This window comes from Galeopterus variegatus, unplaced genomic scaffold (genome assembly GCF_000696425.1).
Source record: "Galeopterus variegatus unplaced genomic scaffold, G_variegatus-3.0.2 Scaffold63, whole genome shotgun sequence".
NCBI classification, from domain to species: Eukaryota; Metazoa; Chordata; class Mammalia; order Dermoptera; family Cynocephalidae; genus Galeopterus; species Galeopterus variegatus.
The window spans coordinates 1,089,507-1,110,331 of record NW_007726174.1 but is presented as its reverse complement, the minus strand read 5'-3'; the positions used below and the strand labels follow the sequence as shown (position 1 = coordinate 1,110,331).

The 20,825-nt window shown below is 43.6% G+C and overlaps 1 protein-coding gene across 3 annotated transcripts in view; it reads left to right on the top strand.

Annotated features, from left to right (window-relative positions):
- HADH (hydroxyacyl-CoA dehydrogenase) overlaps positions 1–20,825 on the top strand; it is a 41,017-nt gene that overhangs the window by 16,928 nt on the left and 3,264 nt on the right. For 2 of the 3 annotated variants that reach the window (XM_008576837.1, XM_008576852.1), the window contains exons 2-6: positions 3,322–3,450; positions 6,307–6,464; positions 10,055–10,181; positions 13,414–13,503; positions 16,962–17,034. In XM_008576837.1, the coding sequence (XP_008575059.1) occupies positions 3,322–3,450; positions 6,307–6,464; positions 10,055–10,181; positions 13,414–13,503; positions 16,962–17,034 (577 nt within the window). The remainder of the gene's footprint in view (positions 1–3,321; positions 3,451–6,306; positions 6,465–10,054; positions 10,182–13,413; positions 13,504–16,961; positions 17,035–20,825) is intronic. The other variant, XM_008576846.1, reaches the window with a different exon arrangement.

The following is a 20,825-nucleotide window of genomic DNA, read 5'->3' as shown; positions in this document are numbered from 1 at the left end:
GGGGGGGGGGGGGGGTTAGCCAGTGTCTGCATATATGTGTTGTCTCTGGTGTGCTCATTCAGATGCCAGGATGAAAAAAGGCAGCAACTGAATTGGCCCAGTGTCTTTTGGCCATTTTTTTTGTTGTTCTTGACTTTTAGTGTTTTTATAAATATGCGTCTCTTTTTTTTTCACTTGAATGTTTGAGGGTGCTTCCTCTCTAGGTTTGGTTCTGCTTACAGCTTTAAAAGAAGTAATTATGAGGCTAGTATTATGGCATATCTGCAACATAACCAAAAATACCCAGTGAAGATCACGATCAAACATGATTATAATAACTTTGAGAGTGGCTTTCTAGAAATAAGGTCACAGTATCACCTCCTGGCTCGCTGCACTCCATGTCTTTAAGGCTCATACTTTATTCTTTGGAAGAGAGGCCCGTTCTAGGTGACCTTTTATCATCCAGCCTTCTGACATCTGCTGGCTGCCAGGATTCTTCACCATGGTGCGTTTTATTGTATTTAACATTCTGTGTTTGGAACTTTTTATTGTTGGGTTTATTTGTTTTCTTGTGTGTTTTCTCAGTGAGATTATAAAGTCCCTAAGTAAAAAGTCCCATTGTCTTTCTTCATCTCTATTCTTTTCAGCTTTGGCACCATCTTGTGTCAAATATACTTGAATCTTCCCCCCAACTCCTTGAGGAACTAAAAAAGCCTGAGTGATGCCTGCTAGAGGTGAAGTTAGGGGAAAGTAGATTGGGACCTAGGTAGGTAGGAATCTGAAGAATCCTATTTGGCCTGTTCAAAGGATGACCTAGGGCAGAGGTTAAGAGGAACAAAATGAAAATCACTTGTGTCATTCCACAGAGACTGTCAGGCAGAGGAGCCAAAACAGAAATGGAATGTCCCCAACCTGGCACCTCTGCTTGCCCCAGCCTCGCAGATGATGTACTTCCATCAGCGACCATCACTCCTGTCAGCTGTTGCTCCCCAGGGGTGCCCATCTCAGAGCAGTTCAATTTCCTTACCAGCTCCAACTGAAATTTGAAATTTATTTTTTGATGGTTCATAAGAAAGACTCACAGAATCCAGCATGTAGTTATACTCACAACTATAATTTATTACAGCAAAAGGATACAAAGCAAAATCAGCACTGGGAAAAGGCATATGGGGTAAAGTCAGGAGGTTAGGTGAGAGCTTCCAAAAGTCCTCTCCCAGGAGTCATGCAGGATATGCTTAATTGCCCCAGTAATGGAAGTGACAACACCTGTGAAATGTCTACCAGAGGACCTCTTTAGGGACTCAGTGCCCACGTTTTTTATTGGGGCTGGTCATGTAGGTACCCTCCGCTTGGCATGTACCAAAATTGCATACTCTCAGAAGGAAAGCAGGTGTTCAGCATAAACTACATTTTTTGCATACAGTTTAGGCACAGAGTCATACTTATCAGGGACTGGTGGGAACTCTCCTGAAATCTAAGTTCCCAGACACCAGCCAAGGGCCAACCTTGCCACCAGGCCTAAGGATAGCAATTTTGGCCTTGCTAGAAATCCTTTCTGCACAGTTTCTAAACTTGCTCTTTTTTACTTTGAATTTATTGAATTGGAGGCTCAAATTTGTGTCAGATTATTTGGGTTGTTGGCTAGATGGACCTTGGTCTGTTGTCACTTAGGGAGAAAGCTTGGTCTAGATTGATGGGTGTTTTGCTTTGGGGACATCATTGTACTTTGACTGTGCTGCCTGCAGCCTGTTGAGTGTTTCTGCTGACAGGCAGATTCGCTGCTGGCTTCTGTTCTTTTATCAAGATAACTCATCCCGCATGTCCCTCATTGCCCATTGCTCTGCTCTGGTGTCAGACTTTCTGGTCCTGGCAGCGTTTCTGGTCCTTGGTTCCCAGGCAGTGCTGATGCTGCCTACGGGCCCCACAGGCTGGGACATGTACTTGCTGTGTGGGAGAAGCCATAGGTGTGCTTGTAATTAATTTGCATTTAAAACCTGTCTTATCATTTTGAAAATTGTGCCTTGGAAATCTTGCTTTGGGATTTGAACCTCTTAACCTTTAGGTTTTATTCTTTTGTATCTGTTCCTCCTTGATTTTCTGCTTTGAGTTTTTTGTTTTGTTTTGTTTTTGGAGGCTGGCTGGTATGGGGATTCTAACCCGTGACCTTGGTGTCAATTGAGCTAACCAGCCAGCTCCATGCTTTGAGTTTTAGTTGCCATGCTTCAAAAATCTCACATCATGACAGTGGTTCAGGACTATTTTTACTGTCATCTCCTTCTTTTCTGGACAGGTTCATTCCAGCTCACCTGCCCTTCTCCCACACACTGTTGGTGCCACAGAGGTTCCAAAACAGTGCTTCTACAGGGGGCTTCTCAGATTCTGAGGAGCATCTCTTGCATCATTTATGTTTGTGTTCGGTCAAATGTGTCCTCTTCTGGCTTGAATTAATTTACTTACATTTGCCTGTAAGGTGATCCGATGGCCTATTTTTAGCTACACTACCTACTCCGTGGTCCTTGCTGAAGCTTTTGGCAAACTGATGAAACAGGGATTGCTTGTCACTGACTGTGGCTAAAGCTGGCTGTATGTGAAGTTGGAGCGGCTTCACTGAACATACCCTGTACTTCAGGATTCTTCTGTCAGCTGGGATGGCATGGTGAAGGGAGGGAATTGCCCATCCTAAATTGGATGATTGCCAAAGGCTTCACTTTCATGAGAGTCTTGTCACTAAATAGCCCTTGGAGGCAGGAGTCTTTCTGCCACCACTATTAGAGTTTAAAGTCTTACCTGTTGCTGATTTAAGGACTGCAAAAGAGAAGGGCCAAGGAATTGAGCTGTGTGGGGTGGTCCAGCTCTAAGGAAACAGGCAGGGTGGCTGGGGAGTTGGTGCTGAGTGAATGCACTATTGAGCACTTGAAATATGGCTATTGAGACTGAGGAACTGATACTTTAATTTTACTTAATTTCAATTAATTTAAGTGTCCACATTTGGCTAGTGGCTCCCACATTGGACAGCACAGTGCTAGAGTCAGTACAGGGAAGGGGTTTATAGTGTGGCCTTCAGAACCTTGACTGAGATCCCAGATCTGTGGTCTACCTGTTGTGTGACCGTGGGGATGCTCCTTATAAAGTTGTTTTGAGAATTTGTTGTATTCCACTTAGAGGGTTTAGAACAGTGCCTGGAAAGAAGTGTATATTTAGTTAATGTTGGCTTATTGTTATGATTATTCATATTCTTAATGGAATTGTGGTAGAATTCATGTGGAATATAAAACTCTACTTTTTTTTTTAACTTTTATGTTTTCTTTCTTTTAAAAAGGAATTGTTTTTTTCTTACTCTAGGTTGCTGCATCAACTGGCCATACAGTAGTGCTGGTAGACCAGACAGAGGATATCCTGGCAAAATCCAAAAAGGGAATCGAGGAAAGCCTTAGGAAAGTGGCAAAAAAGAAGTTTGTGGAAAACCCTAAGGTAATTAATTTCTTTTTATCAATGTCCTTAAGACCAGTCCTCTGGCAACTTCAAATTTCTGGGTTCTTTCTTTCTCTTTCTCTCTCTCTCTCTCTCTCTCTCTCTCTTTCTCTTTCTCTCTCTTTCTTTCTCTCTCTCTCTCTTTCTTTCTTTTTCTTTCTTTCTTTCTTTCGTGTAAAACTTATTTCTCTATCGCTTTAGACCAATATAATAACATAACCACTAAATATTCAGGGAGAGTGATTAGAAAACAGAAAAAGTAAGTGACCGTATTATTGGGTAGGGTTTGAGGTTGAAGAGAAAGTTTCTGCAAGTGGTGAACTCCTTTTAGAAATACACTGAGAATTTGGGATTGAAGAATACCTGTTATGCTAAAAGGATGGAAGAGGGAGAAATAGATAATTTTTGTACTTGGAAGTTAAAAAGAGAATGATATAATAAACATTGTAGTTACATAGAAACTGTTGATTGCTTAGATAATATGTCTATTTGGATAACTAGAGAGGAAAATATAGGGTGACTCATTCTCATTTTCCAGGAGCAGAAGAGATAAGAGAACTTGGGAACTCTGGCTTACTGACTCTTTCTCTTTGGACCATGCTGCTGTTCCAGTGCGCTTTTCCTTAGGAGTTTGCATTTAATTAGAAATACTGCACAAATCACCCAAGTGAATTTTTATTTATCTTTGTCACCTTGTTAAAGTTGCTTAAGATTGATTTCTTGGGGTTTGGATTGAATTTCTCTCCATGTGCCTGCAGAGAAGAACAGAAATAGGGTATTTTTTGTTGTTTTTTACCTGAGGTATCCGCAATGGTGTGTCTAGTTGCCTTTTTACATTTTTTATTGTGATAAAATATACACATACCACATAAAATTTGCCATTTTAACCATTTTTAAGTATACAACTTGGTGGCATTAATTACATTTACACTGTTGTGCAGTTATCAGACTATCCCATTTCTAAAACTTTCTTGTTTCCAAACAGAAACTCTGTATCCATTAAGCAGTTATTCTCCATTCCTTTTTTCCTCCAGCCCCTGGTAACCTCCAATCCACTTTCTGTCTCTTGGAATTTGCCTATTGTAATACATCATAAAGGTGGAATTATAAAATATTTGTTACTTTTGTTCTGGCTTTTTCCACTTGGCATAAGATTTTCAAGGTTCATCCATGTTGTAGCATGTATCACAACTTACTCCTTTTTATGGCTGAATAATATTCCATTGTATGAATATACCACATTTTGTTTATCCATTCATTTGTTGATGGAATTCAGTTTTCACCTTTTGGCTGTTATGAATAATGATGCAGTGAACATTAGTATACTATTGGTTCGAGTCCCTATTTTCGATTTTTTCAGGTGTATACCTAGAAGTGGAATTGCTGGGTTGTACGATGACCTTATGTTTATTATAGCTTTTTGAGGAACCACCAAACTGTTTTCCATAGTGACTGCACCAGTTTACATTCCCACCAGCAATGCATAAAGGTTCCGATTTCTTTATATCCTGGCTAATTCTTGTTTTCCTTTTTTTTTGTAATTGTAGCCATCTGAACTGTAAAATAGTGTATCATTGTGGTTTTGTTTTGCATTTTTCCTAACGTCTGATCTCCTTTAAAAACCAGAGGGTTGAGAATGGAGATAATTTTACCCTCTTCTTGATGAAATCCAAAGAATAAAATCACAGGCCGATTAAGATCTCCTGCATCTCTCCCTCATCTTAATCATAGGGGTTATTATGATGAGAGTCAAGGCAGATGGGATTATAATAGCCCTGGGCTGAGGGTTAAAGTCAAGGACAGAATGAGTCTGAACCAGATAACCTGATTTTTCCCCTTATTCACAGTGTAAACTTCTGGCTGATTGTCCCTTTGGGCTGAGGCTCTGGGTCATGCTCTGAGGGCAAAATGATGGTGCTCAAGTTGCTCAGCTCCTGACTAGCAGCTCCTGAGGAGTCTCCTGATGTTTCTTTCTGCTGGAGACACCACTGGATGAGGGAAATGTCAGTTTCGACTAGCCTGGTTGACATATGTATTTATCTACCTCTGTGCTAATCTGTACAGTAGCTACTAGCCTCAAGTGGCTATTGAGTACTTGAAATGTGGCCTCTACAAATAGAGGTGTGCTCTAATGTAAAATAAACACCAGATTTTAAAGACTTAAAAATCTTTTTTTTTTTTTGGTGTTGAAATGGTAGTATCTCAGATGTAGGGGGTTAAATAAAATTAATTTCACCTGTCTTTTCACTTTTTTAGTGTGGCTGATAGGAAATTAAAAATCCCCCATCATTGCACATTATATTTCTGTTGAACAGCTCAGATCTAGCTGTTTGTATGATGGTTGTGGATACCATTTTTGATTATGACATTTTGATGCCCTTACTCAGCTATTCTCTGCCTCCTTTTAGAGGGAACAGTCAGCACCACCTCTGAGACTAATGGATGGTGCTGAGCTAGTCTTTTACCCTTTTCTGGAAGGACAGATTACAGGCTTCATGGACACTGAGAACAGAAATAGTGGGCCAGTACAGTTGCTTTTAACAGTGTAGTAACTAGAGCAGAACTGGCTAAGAATTTGAAAGATCATGACTGACAGAAGACAGTGATAGTCGTTCAGCAGTTGGGATTGTCTGCAGGCAGACTCTTGCCCCCGTGTCTGGAAGTACATGGAGATGTCATCATCCCTAAGCAGAAATGTAGGGAGTTTATTTCTCAGAATTACAGGGTGCATTCAAGTTGGGTGTGAGTATGTTGGCCTCTCCTCGCCCTCTTCTTGCCTTCTGCCTTAGCAGCAAATGACACACCATGTTCTCGTGAGCCCAGCAAATGCTCTCTTCCTTCCTCCCTCTGCGTTAGGCTGGTGATGAGTTTGTGGAGAAGACCCTGAGCAGCATGTCGATGAGCACAGATGCCGTGGCCGTAGTCCACAGCGCAGACCTGGTAGTGGAGGCCATCGTAGAGAATCTGGAGGTGAAGAACGAGCTCTTCAAAAGGCTGGACAAGTTTGCTCCTGAGTACGTAGCCCCTGGACATTCTTGTCAGGTTCTGAGGGCTCCCTCCCAGGGCCTAGTGCTTTCCTTCTTGCTTATTGCCTTCCCCAGGAAGGAATTTTCTGACACCAAGTCCTCCTCTCTTTCTACTACCCCACAGCCGTTCCAGGAGAGCCAGTACTGTTTCCTTCGTTCTCCATTCTCCCACTCCCAATTTTCTTCCTGAGGCTTGGGCAGCCCTGATCTGATCCTTGTCTCCAAATGAGGGTGAAATTACTGATGGTAAAATTGAGGGGTCCATCTAGGGACAGGCTGGTATGTTTCTTGCAGCATTTGGGTCTTGGGTCCTCCCATGCCTGAGAGTAGAGTAGGTTTGGGCATGTTTTTAAATGTCTGTTGAGAAACCTCAGAGCAGTTTCATGTTTCCCCTTTTTTGGGTGGAGCAAACACACTGACATGATTGTCTGTACAAAGTTGCCCAGGACTCTCCTGTTTTGAGCTCTACCTGGGTTCAGTTGAAACACTTTTGGGAACATTAAAGGATCACTGAATTCTTACCAGGCTTCCTGGCAAAGGTGACAGAGGAGAGCCAGACATAGGGGTGCGCAGGGATTGGGACTGTGTGCAGTGTTAACAAGCTTGTGCACACATGATGCTCAAGCTCACCTCACAGTCCAGAGACTTCGACTGTGTTTGACTCTTGACACCTAACTGATCGATTCATGCTCCCTTTGTGGCTTGCTTGGCGACACTTCACCCTTCCTGGTAGGAACTGAAAAGCAGAATAAGATTATATGACAGAAGTAATTCTCAGGGAGCCACCAGTGAACTGTGGCTAAAGAGAGACTCTCACATACCACCTATTGGAGTGTCAGCCCCAGAGCTTTGTGACATGCTGGCCTGAGAGTCCCTGCCCCTGACAGAGAGGAGACCTTTCTGCCATCTCTGAATCACTTTGCTGATCAGTGTGCTCGTGTGTTTCACACTGGCATTTAGGGGCTGCAGAAACATCTGACTAAACAGAAGACACTTTTGGTACAGTGTTGGCTTCCAAGTCAGTGGGGAGCCCTCTAAGATAATAAAACACTCAACCCAGGAAAGGGAGTTTTGTCAAGCAGTTTGGTCTTTATTGAAAGGTTGGCTTTTCCTAGTGACAGCGAAAAGCCTGACTGCCCTCCAGTGTCAGTGTGGGTAACAGAAGGACTGTTGTGGGGGAGTCAGGAGGCTTAGTCTAGTGCCAGCCATCCACCACTTCACTCTGTCACCTTGGAAAGGTGCTCAGTTTTATCATTTGTAATGTGAGTTGAGGGACTTGGGGTAAGTAATTTCCAAGACCATCCCAGTTCTAACTGTCTAACAAGTCTAACTACTCTAACTAGTCTAGGACCAATCTAAGACTAGTCTAAAACTGGTTTCCCTATCCGTAAAATAGAGGTGGTACCTATTCCACAGAGTTTTTTTGGAAACTAACTTAATTCACTCTCATTTCCTCAGTGCCAGGCACTATACTAGGCTGTTCACCTGAGTTTATGTAAAACAGATGTGACATGTGAAAGGAAAGTGTGTGACTATGGCAGGCATGCCCTAAGATGTGGCTTTGCTTCTGGCCTTCAGTCATCCTTCTCTGTACTCTTTGTTTTCATTTTAGATCAGCACCATTATTGAATGCTTGCTAAGTTTTTTTTTAAAGCAGCTTAATTGAGATATCCTTTACTGCTAAGTTTTACAGTTAGACCCTATAATGGGAGAAGACAATATGTTCAAGTCATAAAGTTCCCGTTGGAAGCCCCGATGAAACAATTGCATTCTGGAAAAGAATACAACTACTCTAGCAGCTAGTAGGAGGGGTCTTCAGAAAGTTCATGGAAAGATTCATATTATCTTTTAATTGTTTTTCCATGAACCTTCTGAAGTACCCTTTTATAAGAAGCACAAATGAAAAGCTTGACCAAGGCACATAGGAGCTGAGTCCTGGCTTTCTGTTTTGACAAAGCAGGGATCCTGTGATCCTAATCCTTTGCTGTCCCCTCCACCCCCTCTTGTCTTCTGGATACTAGGCCCTGGGGGTCTGGGGACATCGCTAATTATCATCAGACTTGTGCTGTCGATTTTATTCTAGTGCATTTAAGAGAAAAGCAGTTTTTTGGTACCTGAGTGTTAGAAAGAGAAAAACAAAAGATGGTCCACAAGATCAGGCGTTTCCAGGAAAATGTGAAAGTGTATTTCTTTGTGGAAGATAAGATGATCCTGTGTGTTTAGTATGTAAACACCTTGTGTTTGTTTGAAAGAAAGCAGTATGAGACCTGATAGGAGCAGAACCAGCCTGACCTGACTGGGACAGGTAGAGGCAGAGGTCCACTGGGAACACATTTTCCTCCTCCTGTTAAAATGTTCCAGGAGTGCCCTGGACTGGAGATGCCTGGGGTTGGGCTCTGATGTTACTTCAAGGTTTAGCAAACATGCCTGAGTTTCTGGTGTACCACATTATAAGTGTGATGCTAATCTTTGAAATAACCCTTTCTTTTCTTAAGGGAAGTGTGAGCCACGGCTAGCACAGCTGTGGGTCCAGGCCGTTTCTACTGCCGTCGTGCTTCAGGGTGCGTGGCTAAACAGCTCTTCTGTCAGCCACACGCACTGTTATTGGCACAGGAACTTTTTTCATTACCTTCTGTAATGGGGGATAGTTTATGTTATTTTTCTCCATTGACCAATAAAGCAAGAAACTTTGAAAACTAAAATTTTAAAACCTTCAAAATATGTCATTTAAAAAACAAAAGGCCTTAAATTGCCTAACTTGGAAGTTGTTTGAGAAAGGCAGTCTGTGCTAGTGCCTTGAAAGGGAAGCTCCAGCCACCGACCTATTCTGGCCTCACCTTTCTCCATACTCTTCCCTCCTCTCCAAATTACTGGTTTCTTCTCCCTTGCTCTCTTTGTCTCTTCCCACCCACCCCTGATTTTAGGCAGATTGTAGTATTGCCTTTTAGGTAAGCAGGAACCTCTGAATCTGGTCAGGAAGGGCCCACTCCCTGTGAGCAGGCCCTATCGTTGACGGTAGCATCGGGCATCACAAGGTGGCGCTATAGGAAAGCCTAGAAGTCTTGCCTGTCCTTGTTTAAAGGTTTGTCTGTCATGCCTTTGGCACCTGACTTTCCTGAAAATTAAGGAAAGATTGGTGAAGATTAAATATGCCTTTGGAACAGAAAACTTACTTACTTTAAAATTTCAAATTTAGGGCCGGCCCGGTGGCACACTGCTACAGTGTGCTGCTTGGGAGCGCAGCGGCGCTCCCGCCGAGGGTTCGGATCCCACATACAGACCGGTTCCCGCTCACTGGCTGAGCGAGGTGCAGGCGCAACACCGAGGGTTGCAATCCCGTTGCTGGACACGAAAAAAGACAAAAAGGAAAAAAAAAAAATTCAAATTTAAGTAAAACTGAGGTCACTTGATTTCAGCCTCTTGAATGAAGATGTTTCTTTTTCCTGACTTCCTCAGCAGGTGGGTCAGGAAAGCAGATCTGGTGGTGAGCAGTCACCTTGTGCATTGCACCTGAGAGCAGTGCTGACCGTTTCCAAAGATGAGACCACTCTGATATGCCACCATTTTTCTCTCTACAGACATACAATCTTTGCCAGCAACACTTCCTCTTTGCAGATCACAAGCATGGCCAATGCCACCACCAGACAAGACCGGTTTGCTGGCCTCCATTTCTTCAACCCCGTGCCCGTGATGAAACTTGTGGAGGTCGGTGGGTGTCTGTGTGTGTATATGTCTGCTTGCTCTGCCAGTGCTCTCGGTGCTGCTTTTCTGAGGTGCACCTGCCCTACAACCAGGGATTGATTTTAACGGGCGGGTGGAAGGTTGCCCCTTTGATTGTTTCACTTGCCACAGTCTGTCCTTTTCAGAGGCAAAGGAAGAAAAAATACCTAATATCTAGGAAGGCCTGTGTACTTTGTTTCTTCGTAGCCCTGGTTTTGACCAGTGATGTCCAGGAGGGCTGTTGACTTTGTGGCATGTAATTTACTTATTTGTGCCAGAGTTGATGGGTCATGCTGAGAGAGGCATCAGACTGGGAGGGCAGCACTAAAGGCCACAGGCTTAATGACACCACAGAGGGAGACCTGCACATGTTCATGTTCTCTCATTGAGGTCAGTTTGCTCCATGCTGTGAAAGGAAATTCTTAGGCCCACTATACTACCTTGTCCACCATTCCTGGGGTGACTTCTCTCTCCAAGTAACAGTGCCTTAGTATTGTCCCCAGATGAGGCACATCTCTTGTGTGTAGTGATCAGAGCTATTAAAAGGATCTTTTGATAGCCTTGAACTTCCTGACCACAAACCCAGAAGGTAGAGGGAATGGCCAGGGAGAGCTGCCCCCAGTGTTCCTGTCGGAGCTGCTTCTGCTTGCTTGCTTGCTCACTTGCTCGGAGACTTGGGTGTGAGGGAGATGGCGTCACAATAGAGGGTTTGCACCTGAAATGTGGCCACTTGCCTTTTACAGGGGGCTAATTGCAGGGTTTGAGGAGCAACCGCCATTAAAGTAGCATTTGTTCTGAGGCTGAGGAGTTATTGCCATGCAAAGTGTGGGGGACGCAGCTCATATGGGAGATGTGGAGCCAGGCAAACCTCCAGAGACTGGCTGTGGCCTCTGTCTGGGAGTGTGTATCAGGGTCGTTTTCCACATTGCTGCCTTCTCCTCCAACCCCCTTTCCCTCCTTTATTTCCCCAGAGCCACCCCTACCCCAGCATAAGCATTTTTAGTAAGGCATAACAATGACTACATTTTCTTAAGTTTTCTCTCAGGTGACAACTTTGACCCATCTTGCAATAGGAAATTATCTGTCCTACAAACAGCTTCTCAGCTTCTAATTTTCTCCCATTCCCTAAGGCTGTTTTTGAAGAAGTTCAGGAATGAAGGGGAGGGGCGTAGAGAACAGAAGACACAGCATTTATTTTTATGCAGAAAAGAGCAAAGAAGTGGAATGGAATTTTCAACATTTCAGTACTTAGGGATTGATTAATTTCTTTAGTTACTATGTCATGTACACATGTATTTTGGAGATAAAGACATTCTGTAGATTTACTTTAAACTCTAATGTTTTCAACTGCATTTATCTGATATAGTCTGCCTTTGTCTTTGGAAATGTAGTATGTTATTTGTTAACTTCTAATGCTTAGTGAATGTTACCATTTTCTAGAAACTATTTTGTGAGAGCGCTCTTCTCTATTCAATTTTTATTCTTTAACTTTAGCTCTTGCTTTTGTGTTTCTGGTCATGAACGCCAAAATGAATTAAATAATAAGCTGAGTGACTCCTCTCCTTTACTTGGGACTGGACTCATTTAAGTACAAACATACATACATACATAAATGTGTGTATATACACACCTACATGTATATATATTTCAGACTCTGTTGGAATTATAAGCAGAACGTCTGTAGCACATTGCTGTTTGCTAAATGAGTGAATAAACATGCATCCTTCCTGTTTAAACAAACAACAGCAGACCTTTACTATTGAATCCTTTAAACCAACAACTTATGTTTAAAACTCCATAATTAGTAGCTTTTGTCCTAGGTCCATCTATGTGGTTCTAATGGAGACCTCTTTAGACCTCCTTTGAACAGCGTTAGGATTGCTGTTTGATTTGTGATATCTGCAGGGTGGTTTCTGGTCCATCTCGTCCCGCTCCTCATCTCCCATCCTCATGGTGCTTTTTTCTGTTTTCACTCATTCACTTCCCTTAATGTCATAACATACCAGCACACCCCAGGCTGTGATCACATTAAAACATGAGAGATAGTACTAGCCTTCGTTTATATAGCACCTTTCATTCCTGCACACACACTAGCTCATTAAGCCAGATGGCCCTCTTATGGAGCAGGATGTGCCCATTAGCATGATCCCCATTTCGTACAAGAACAGTGAGGCACTTGCCTAAGCTCACATAAAGGGTCTGATGTAGAAGCCAAGCCTGTTCGCTTTGACTCTGGTTGAAGGTCTTTACTGGCACTTAAATTTTATGTATATATAAAGTTTAAATTCACCTGGGTCTCTGCATTTACCAAACTCCAATTCCTGACAGGTGAACTGTCTAAATGTTTGCTGAGGGCTGACTGTGCCAGGCATTATGCTTGGTGCCATCCCTATAGATGCCAGTGGGGTAGCAGTGGTACCCTTGCATGCACCTCAGGGAAGGAACAGGTAGCAAGCCCTGGCCGTGGGCCCTGTTGGCTGTAAATCATAGCCTCTGCAGGATGAGTCTGTTCTGAAGCAGAGGGGGCCATTGGCTTCTGGGGCATCTGTGTGGGAGAGGGTGGAGTAACAGGAGTACTCACATAGGAGTTTGAGATACCTGTGGCTTGTGCACATCACTCCATCTTCCTGGCGCTCCTTCTCTTCATTTATGGTAGAACATGGGATTCCGTGCAGAGAACTTTGATGGCAATCATCATACTCTCCTAGACTTCCAGTTACCAACCTCAAGTAATTAATAACAGCAAGTAAAACAATAACAAAAGCCAGCATTTGCTAAGCACTTCAGTCTTCCTCAGAGCTGCACTTAGTGTTTTACCCCCAGTCTAATTTCATTTTCACCTCAACTCTGTGAGGTGGATAGAGTGATTCTAGTGCCATTTCAATGTCAAGAAACATGTCCAGGGTCACACAGCCAATAACTGGTTCAATTGGAATTTGAACCCAGTCTGTCTCAACAACAAAACCTGTAAAACTCCCCTGCACGCACACACACATGCATTTTAAGTCTTGATTTTGTATATTCTGCAGTACTCCATTGTCTTAAAATGGACATTCTGGATAATATTTTGTTTCTGGCTTGGGCTCTCTACTTCTGTGCTGAAACTAAAATTATTTTCACCACCAGTATGTACCTGTTTGATCGATGTTTCCTTAAACCATTCTATTAAAGTTATTTGCTAGGTCTCCAGTCATAATTCTCTGCTTTGCATTTTCAGGTCATTAAAACACCAATGACCAGCCAGAAGACATTTGAATCTCTGTTAGACTTTAGCAAAACCCTGGGAAAGCATCCTGTTTCTTGCAAGGTAGAGTATGGGCAGCTTGGATAGGAGGTGATTTTCCTTAGAGCCTGACTTTTTCTTGGTAGAATTCTTCTAATAGACTAATGTAAGAGGTGGGGTGATGTTTATTGCAGGCCTGTTCACATGCTGTAAAGAACAGGTAGAGAAGCTGGACTCCTAAGCCATGCCTAAACCATAGATAGTCTGAGTTCTGAATGGAGCCCAGGGATTCAGCTGAATAGAAGACTTGGGACTTCTCTGTGGGTCCTGGCTTTTATCTGTTGATGAATGGCTATGTTTTTATAAGCAGTTTTTGTTGCCCCATCAGCTTTTCACTTCTGTTGGGCCACTGGAGTCAGAACCCTGTGTGTCAGGTGCATCCTGGTATACACATATATCCCTAAAAGAAAACTGGGGCTCTACTTTTAGAAAGAACACTACAGATGGGTAGGGAAATGATGAGACAGGAAGAGATCATCCTGCACAAAGTAGCATTAGTGAAGCTGTTTCTAAGTAGAATGTTCATTGTGTTTTTGCTTTGTGGCATTTTTTTTTTTCGATAAGAAGCATGGTTGAATGGAAAGCATGCTTCACCTCTAGCTTTTTTTCCCTTTCTTAAGCTACCCAGTTATGTGTAAAATGATCCCAGTTGCTGAAATGATAACCTACTTCATTTTGATTACCTCCAGTTTCTCTATTTGCTTTAGTTTCTCTTTAATTCCCCCCAAACTCAGGGACTGTACTTCTGCATGGTTTTGCAGTTTTTCTAAAAGGGTAATTGTGTCACAAAATGCCACACCACTACAATGTTTTATAAATAAGTCATCTACTTTTTTGACTGTTCTATCATTATTATTCTTCTCATGGCATACTTTTGCTTTCTAAAGCGTTCTTAAGTTTGAACTCACAGTATTGAATTAACCCCCTTGTTCATGAATCATCTGAATAAGCCATCCATTGAGGTGGACCCTAGTAGCCAAAGAGAGCACACTTGTAGGTCCTGTTCCCCCGAGGCCAGGAGTGCAGTGTTATTAGAGAGTCTTGTTTTTTAACACCCATTTTTTGTTTATTTAGTTCTATGGTTTCACATCATCTGAGTTTTAAAAAATCAGATTAATCAGATTAATATCTGGATGTTATGGTTGCACTTACCCATTTATGGTTTGTTAGGAGAAAGAAGTAGTAATCGTGTTAGAAAGAACATCAGTGCAAGGCAGATCAGAAGTTGGATATGGCAACAGGAGTGCAGGAAAAAGCCAGTGATTGTCTTCAGCAGCATAATTCATTGAGTGTGATGATTCATTCAGAGTGGCCATTGCAGCTGCCAGTGCCAACTCTTCGGTCCTATGAAACTATTCTTGTTAGGTCATCCCAGAACTCTTTCTCTGTGTGCTATCTTAGGGCTATCTGGGGATCTTTCTGGGTCAGTTATTCAAGCTCATGATGAGGCATCCACACAATATGTGATAACCGCATAAAACATGGGAAAGCAAACTTTTCTGTACAGGGCCAGGTAGTATTTCAGGCCATATGGCTCTGTTGCAACCACTCACTTTTGCTCTTGTAACGTGAAAGCAGCCATAGACAATACATGTGGGTGTGAGTACGGCTGTGCTCCAGTAACACTTTATCTACAAAAACAGGCTGTGGGCTGGATTTGGCCTATAATATCATAGTTTACCAATACCAGACGTAGTAGAATGACGTTAACGTGCCTAGAATATGTCTTCATAGTGAGACTTTATGGGAAGAGCATGGTATAAAGGCTAAGGGTCTGGCCTCTGGAACCTGCCTGACTGGATTCAAAACCTGGCTCTGGCACTTACTCGCTGTATAACCTGGGGTAAGTTACTTAACCCCTCTGTGCCTCAGCGTCCTCATGCCTCACATAGGGATAATAATAGTACCTATCTCAAGGGGTTATTATGAGGAATGAGTGAATTAATATTTGTAAGGACTTACTATAGTGCTTGACACATAATAAGTACAATAAATAAATATGTTTATTAAATAAATAAAAGTCTGAAAAATGTAAGGGATACAATTATATACAACTAAATTGCTTTGTTAAAGGACTGTGTCTTTTTATATTCCACCAATATTCTGAGAATACCTATCTCTCTGCATCTTCAGTGGCATTGAATATTATAATAATGGGGAAAAAACCCTTGATAATTGCAATAGCAAAAATGCTATTTTATTCTAATGTATATTTCTTTAATTACTAGTGAGTTTAAATATTTTGGGAGTTTTAGCGCTTTTTCCTTATTGAACTGTATGAGCTCCTTCTGTAGAAGATATTAACTATTATAATTAGAACAAGTATTTTTCCCTGCTGCTTTCTTCATGTTCTCAGGTATCCTATCCTGAGTTTCTACAATAAACCTTTTGAAGTTGAAAAGCATATTGTTGCCTGCGTTATAAAATTAACATTGCTTCATTAATATTGTCACATTTACACTGATAAAAGTTGTTTGTGCATCTCTATTCCTGTGGTGATAGAGGTAGCAGTCGGTTTCAGCTTGTCCAAGATTAAAGGAGGTACAAATCCTATTGCTTTACTGTCCAGTTTGCACAGCGTGCATTGGGTTAGATCTGTGAGTAATGCTGGAACCTGGTCATCTTTAATTCAGATGTTAATGGAGTGCCTAGTGTGTACCCAGGCCAGGGTAGATTTCTGCCCTCTGGAAGATCACAGCCTTTTGACAATCAACGTCACATAAATACCACCAAAAATTTACAAACCTGGTCTTCTCCAGAAGTCACCAAAAGAGATCCGTAGATAAAATCCAAATCCCACACTGGTCCTCCTGGAGGGATGAAGTATTTTACTGAAGAGGGAAATCAATGGAAAGGGTGTGCATACATGGAGTCACCCAGGGCAGAGGGTCTTAGGTGGTGTGCCATGGAAGGCCAGTGATCAGCTCATTTGTCCTGGCACCTGTGTGCTGGAATGTGAGAAGATACTGACTAGCCCAAGAATGGCTCCAGGGAGCCTGGAAAGTGGTGCTCCTTTGAGGATTGTCCAGGATGAAGTGTTACTTTTTCTAGATTCCTGAAAGGGAAGTGGGAGAGAAGAGTAAAGAGGCCACCATTTCAGAGTAGGGCATATGCACAGCATCTTACCTGTTGTCTGTTTATCTTCACAACAACTGTGAGGGAGAAATTATTACCCCCAATTCACAGATGATGAAACAGTTTCAGAATGGCAGGAAGAGAGTATTAGAAATAGAGCCCAGATCAGCCTGCCCCCAAAGCTGTGCTCTTCCTAGTGACCCCTCTGTTTTTTAAGTACTATGATTGTTGCATAAATTGTCATGAGATAGAAATAAGGCTGTGCTAGTACTTAAAAACAAATTTTGAAAATGTATAGCTTGATTAAAAAACATAGTCCATGGTAAGAAGGGGCAATCTGGTGACTTCAGAAAAGATCAAGTTTAATGAAAATTTACTTGTCTTTTCTTTTTCTCCTCCTAAAACAGGACACTCCCGGGTTTGTTGTGAACCGTCTCCTGGTGCCATACCTTATGGAAGCAGTCAGGCTGCATGAGCGAGGTATGTGTCCTGACCCAGTCTGGGTAGAGGTCTGAGCTTCGAGTGTCGTTGTCTGCAGTTCTCATGCAGTGTCTGCAGGAAGGGCTGGCCATGCAGAGCAGAGGTTTTCTAGTGGGTGAGCTCAGCTACACCCTGGGCCCTGGCACCTTCATCACTGGGTTCCCAGAGCCCCTGGATTCCCTGTGAGGCCTCTGAGAAGTGCTCTGGGACACCCGCCCCCCCCCCTCACCCACCCCACTGCAGTCCCAGCCAGAGCAATTGCACAGCCAACCCAGATTTATATCCTGGATATCTGCTTCTGGTTAAAAGGTTTACTGCCTTAAAAAATGATGATAATGTAAAAATCACTAGGCTAGGGGATCTTTAAAGTTCCGTAAGATTCTAAAACTGCCACAGTATGAGGGGTGAGGAGAAATAAGTGATAAGCCAGATATGTGATGAGGACAGTTTCTAGCAGCCCTATGTTCATCTTTACTGAGTGATGTTATAATGCATTTTTTTAACCTAAAGAATGGTCTAAAATTTTCCCTCAATACTTGATTGGCAAAGAATGATCTTCCATGATGTGGAAATATAGGACTCGGGACATGGTCCAGGGATGTACATCCTCCTGCCTACTTTCTCTCCCCTGTTTCTGGAAAGGTAACTATCATGTCTGCTTCAAAGGCAAATGAGCCGTAATAGGACTGGGTGAAAAGCAAGTGTAATTGTTTTCAATTACTTCATTCACAAATGCTTGCTCCTGAGAATGTCATTTTTGAAACAGAACATTTACACCAGCTCTTCCAGAGAGATGAAAGCACATTTGCTCCCTCAAAACCTGCTTTAAATATTAAAACTTTTCTCTGTGGTTTATGGAAGTGATTGCCGCATTTTTGCTCCAAGATCAAACCAACACTTCTGTGTTTATATATCAACAAATATGCCTAATTACACCTCAAAGAAAGCGTGAAGCATTTTGCCCTACCTTGAAAGGCAGTCATGTGTGTTTTCTTTTAAGTAAAATGCAATGTTTAGAATGTAGCATGTAGGTGAGCCACCCCTTAACGGTGCTTTTCTCACTGAAACACACTGGCCCTTTGATACATTCTCAAGTGTACCAAGCATCTGATGGTAGTGTGAGAGCCATTTTCTGGTCTTCTGCTTCCCCACCAGCAGTGGTCTGTTTCTGAATGGGTGGCTGCCCTTTGACCCTTCCCGTCACTGGCCGCCTGTCAGTTGAGACCATAAGGGGGGGATCTGACCCCATGGGGGATGTGCTCTTAGTTTGCTCTTGGTGCTGCTCTAGACAGCCTGTCATTGCTGGTCCTTTGCCTCTTTCTCCACAGCCTTCTTGGGGCCTGTGAGCCAGAGCGTCTGCTTCCGAAGGAGCTGGGTGTCATGTCTGGGTGGCTGCTGGTTGTCAGCAATGTACACTGCTGTCTGGACTTATGTCACACCCCATGCATCTTACCAGGTCTTTTCTGCTGCCTCGCTGCTCCCTCCTTTTTCAGCCAGCACAGGGGAGTGTGTAGACGCACGGCCGCCACCCCGTCTCCACTGGCCGCTCTGAGCTGCTGGCTGAGCTGCAGCATTCCCACTTTGAATCATCTGGATGCTCCCTCTTGTCTGTCACGTGTGCTCACTGCTTTTGATTCCTCCCTCTTGTGGTTGTTCCACCTTTTAATCCCAGCTCACCCTATTCCAGTTAGGCTACCCTTAGTGGGCTCCTTCAGGCAGCAAAGGTCCCCTCCTCTGGGCTTGCTGGGAAAGTCATGTTGCCAAGGAAATGGAGGAGATGCTGCACCCTGTATCTGCCCAGGACCCAGCAGCAGAGCAGAGCCTCTGCAGACATGCTGTGGCTTTGTTGCTGAACTCCTTTGGGGAGAACTTTTCTGTATCACACCATTGATAGACCTGGGGCTTGGGTGCTCTGAGCACAATAGTTGGCAAATGCTGCTTTGAGTGGTGGAGGCTCATCAAAGGATATGTGGAATATTAGAGCAGAGAATCATCTTAGCCAGCTCCTCTTGCTGACTCCCCACGGGATCTGGTGGAGGCCCATTGACCTTTCTTACCTCTGCTGTCTGACTGCGCCTCGTGGCTTCTGTGTTGGGCTTTTTTCTCAGCGTTCTTTGGCTCTGTCCTCACTCTTTCTTTTTCTCTCCTCCTCAGAGGGACACAGGCTGGACAGGCTGGTGCTCCACTAGACTTCTGCCCCTGTCAAGCCCCCACTGTGGTTGGTCAGCTCTGGCAGGGTGGTGGGGGCCACATGGTTAGCTCTTCTCAGGAGGGCTGTGCTGGTCGCATCCCTGGAAGTGTCGTGAGCCTGTCCCCCAGTCACTGTATGACATCCTGCTCACACTGTCACCCCTGCCTCAAGACATGCCTAGTGGTTCTGTGGGAACCTAGCAGATGCAAGTTCTGCTCAGAGACCCTTCTTTATCCTCACCTTCTGCCCCTGCTGTCCTCACCACATACCTCACTTCCACTTGTCTCACGAGGCCCCACCTGAGTGTCCTCAGTGTTCCATCCTGGACCTTATCTCTGACTGTAACTCTGTGCTTTGGCTCTCCCTTGGGTCACTTGCACGGCACGTGTCTCTTCCTTTACTGTGCTGTGTGCTGGGGCAGTATCTGGTCCTCCTCATCTTCCTACCCCCAAGTGTTTGCATAGTATTGGCATTTAGGTGGCTGTTGGTGAGTAAAGGAATGCTGGCTGCACATCTCTGTTCCTTGTTGCTGGGAGCCTCTGCTGTTAATGCTGAGAGTGGCTGGCAGGTGGTGCCAGTGAGCTGGCAAAAGAAACATGCCGGGGCAGGTCCCAGGGCCCCAGCCATGCAGATCTGGGAGTTCGCTGAGAAGATTTTCTTTGATGTCTTGTCCAGAGTTAGGGGCTTTTAACTGTGTGTGTGTGGGGGGTGGGACCGTGAACCTCCTAAAGCTACTGCAAAATTTGGTGTGCGTGTGCATTTTTTATAGAGAGGATGTCAAATTCTCAGAGAAGTACTTGACTCTAAAGAAGATTAGAGATTATTGGTCTAAAACATGATTCCACATTTACCTCTCACTTGGCACACCAATCTCTGGTGTGTGTGGAATTGTTTAGATTTTTTTCTGCTATGTGCTGTATCTTCATATTATTTTTTTTTAAATAAAAAAGTCCTCAAGTGTGTCTCTAAATCTGGAATTATAGTCTTGCCTTTAGGGCTCATTGTCCTGTCCTTGAATACAGATATGATTAAATGGCTTTAGGTAAGTTAGGACCATACTGAATGAACCTGTAGATAACATGCTAGGGTGTGGCTAGTAATTGTGGGGAAGATAGTCAAGGGGTAGCAGGACTATTCCTGGACTGGAGTCCTGGCAATTGCTATTTTATATTCAGGGAGGAGGGGTTGGCTCTCTGATAAGGTGACACCTGAGCAGAGGCCTGAAGGAAGCAAGAGGTTGAGCCCCAAAGATGTCTTGAGGGCCGCCCCCGGGCACAGGGAGCAGGGAGCAGCAGATGCTGATCCCCGAAAGGAGCCTGCCAGGCTGTCACTTCCAGCATTCCAGGGCTCTCACAGCACAGAAGCCTCAGGGTCTAATGCCGTCCTCGGAGCAGAATCCACACTAGAGCTGTGGGGCCGCATCCCAGATGCAGTCACGGGCTTCACAACGACCTCTCGGTCAGCGATGGGAGGAGTGTAGACGGTGGCCATAGGTGTGGTAGGCTATACCATCTAGGTCTGTGTAAGTGTACTCTGATGTTTGCACACGACATATTTCTCAGGACATGTCCCCATCATTAAGCAACACACTACTTCTCAT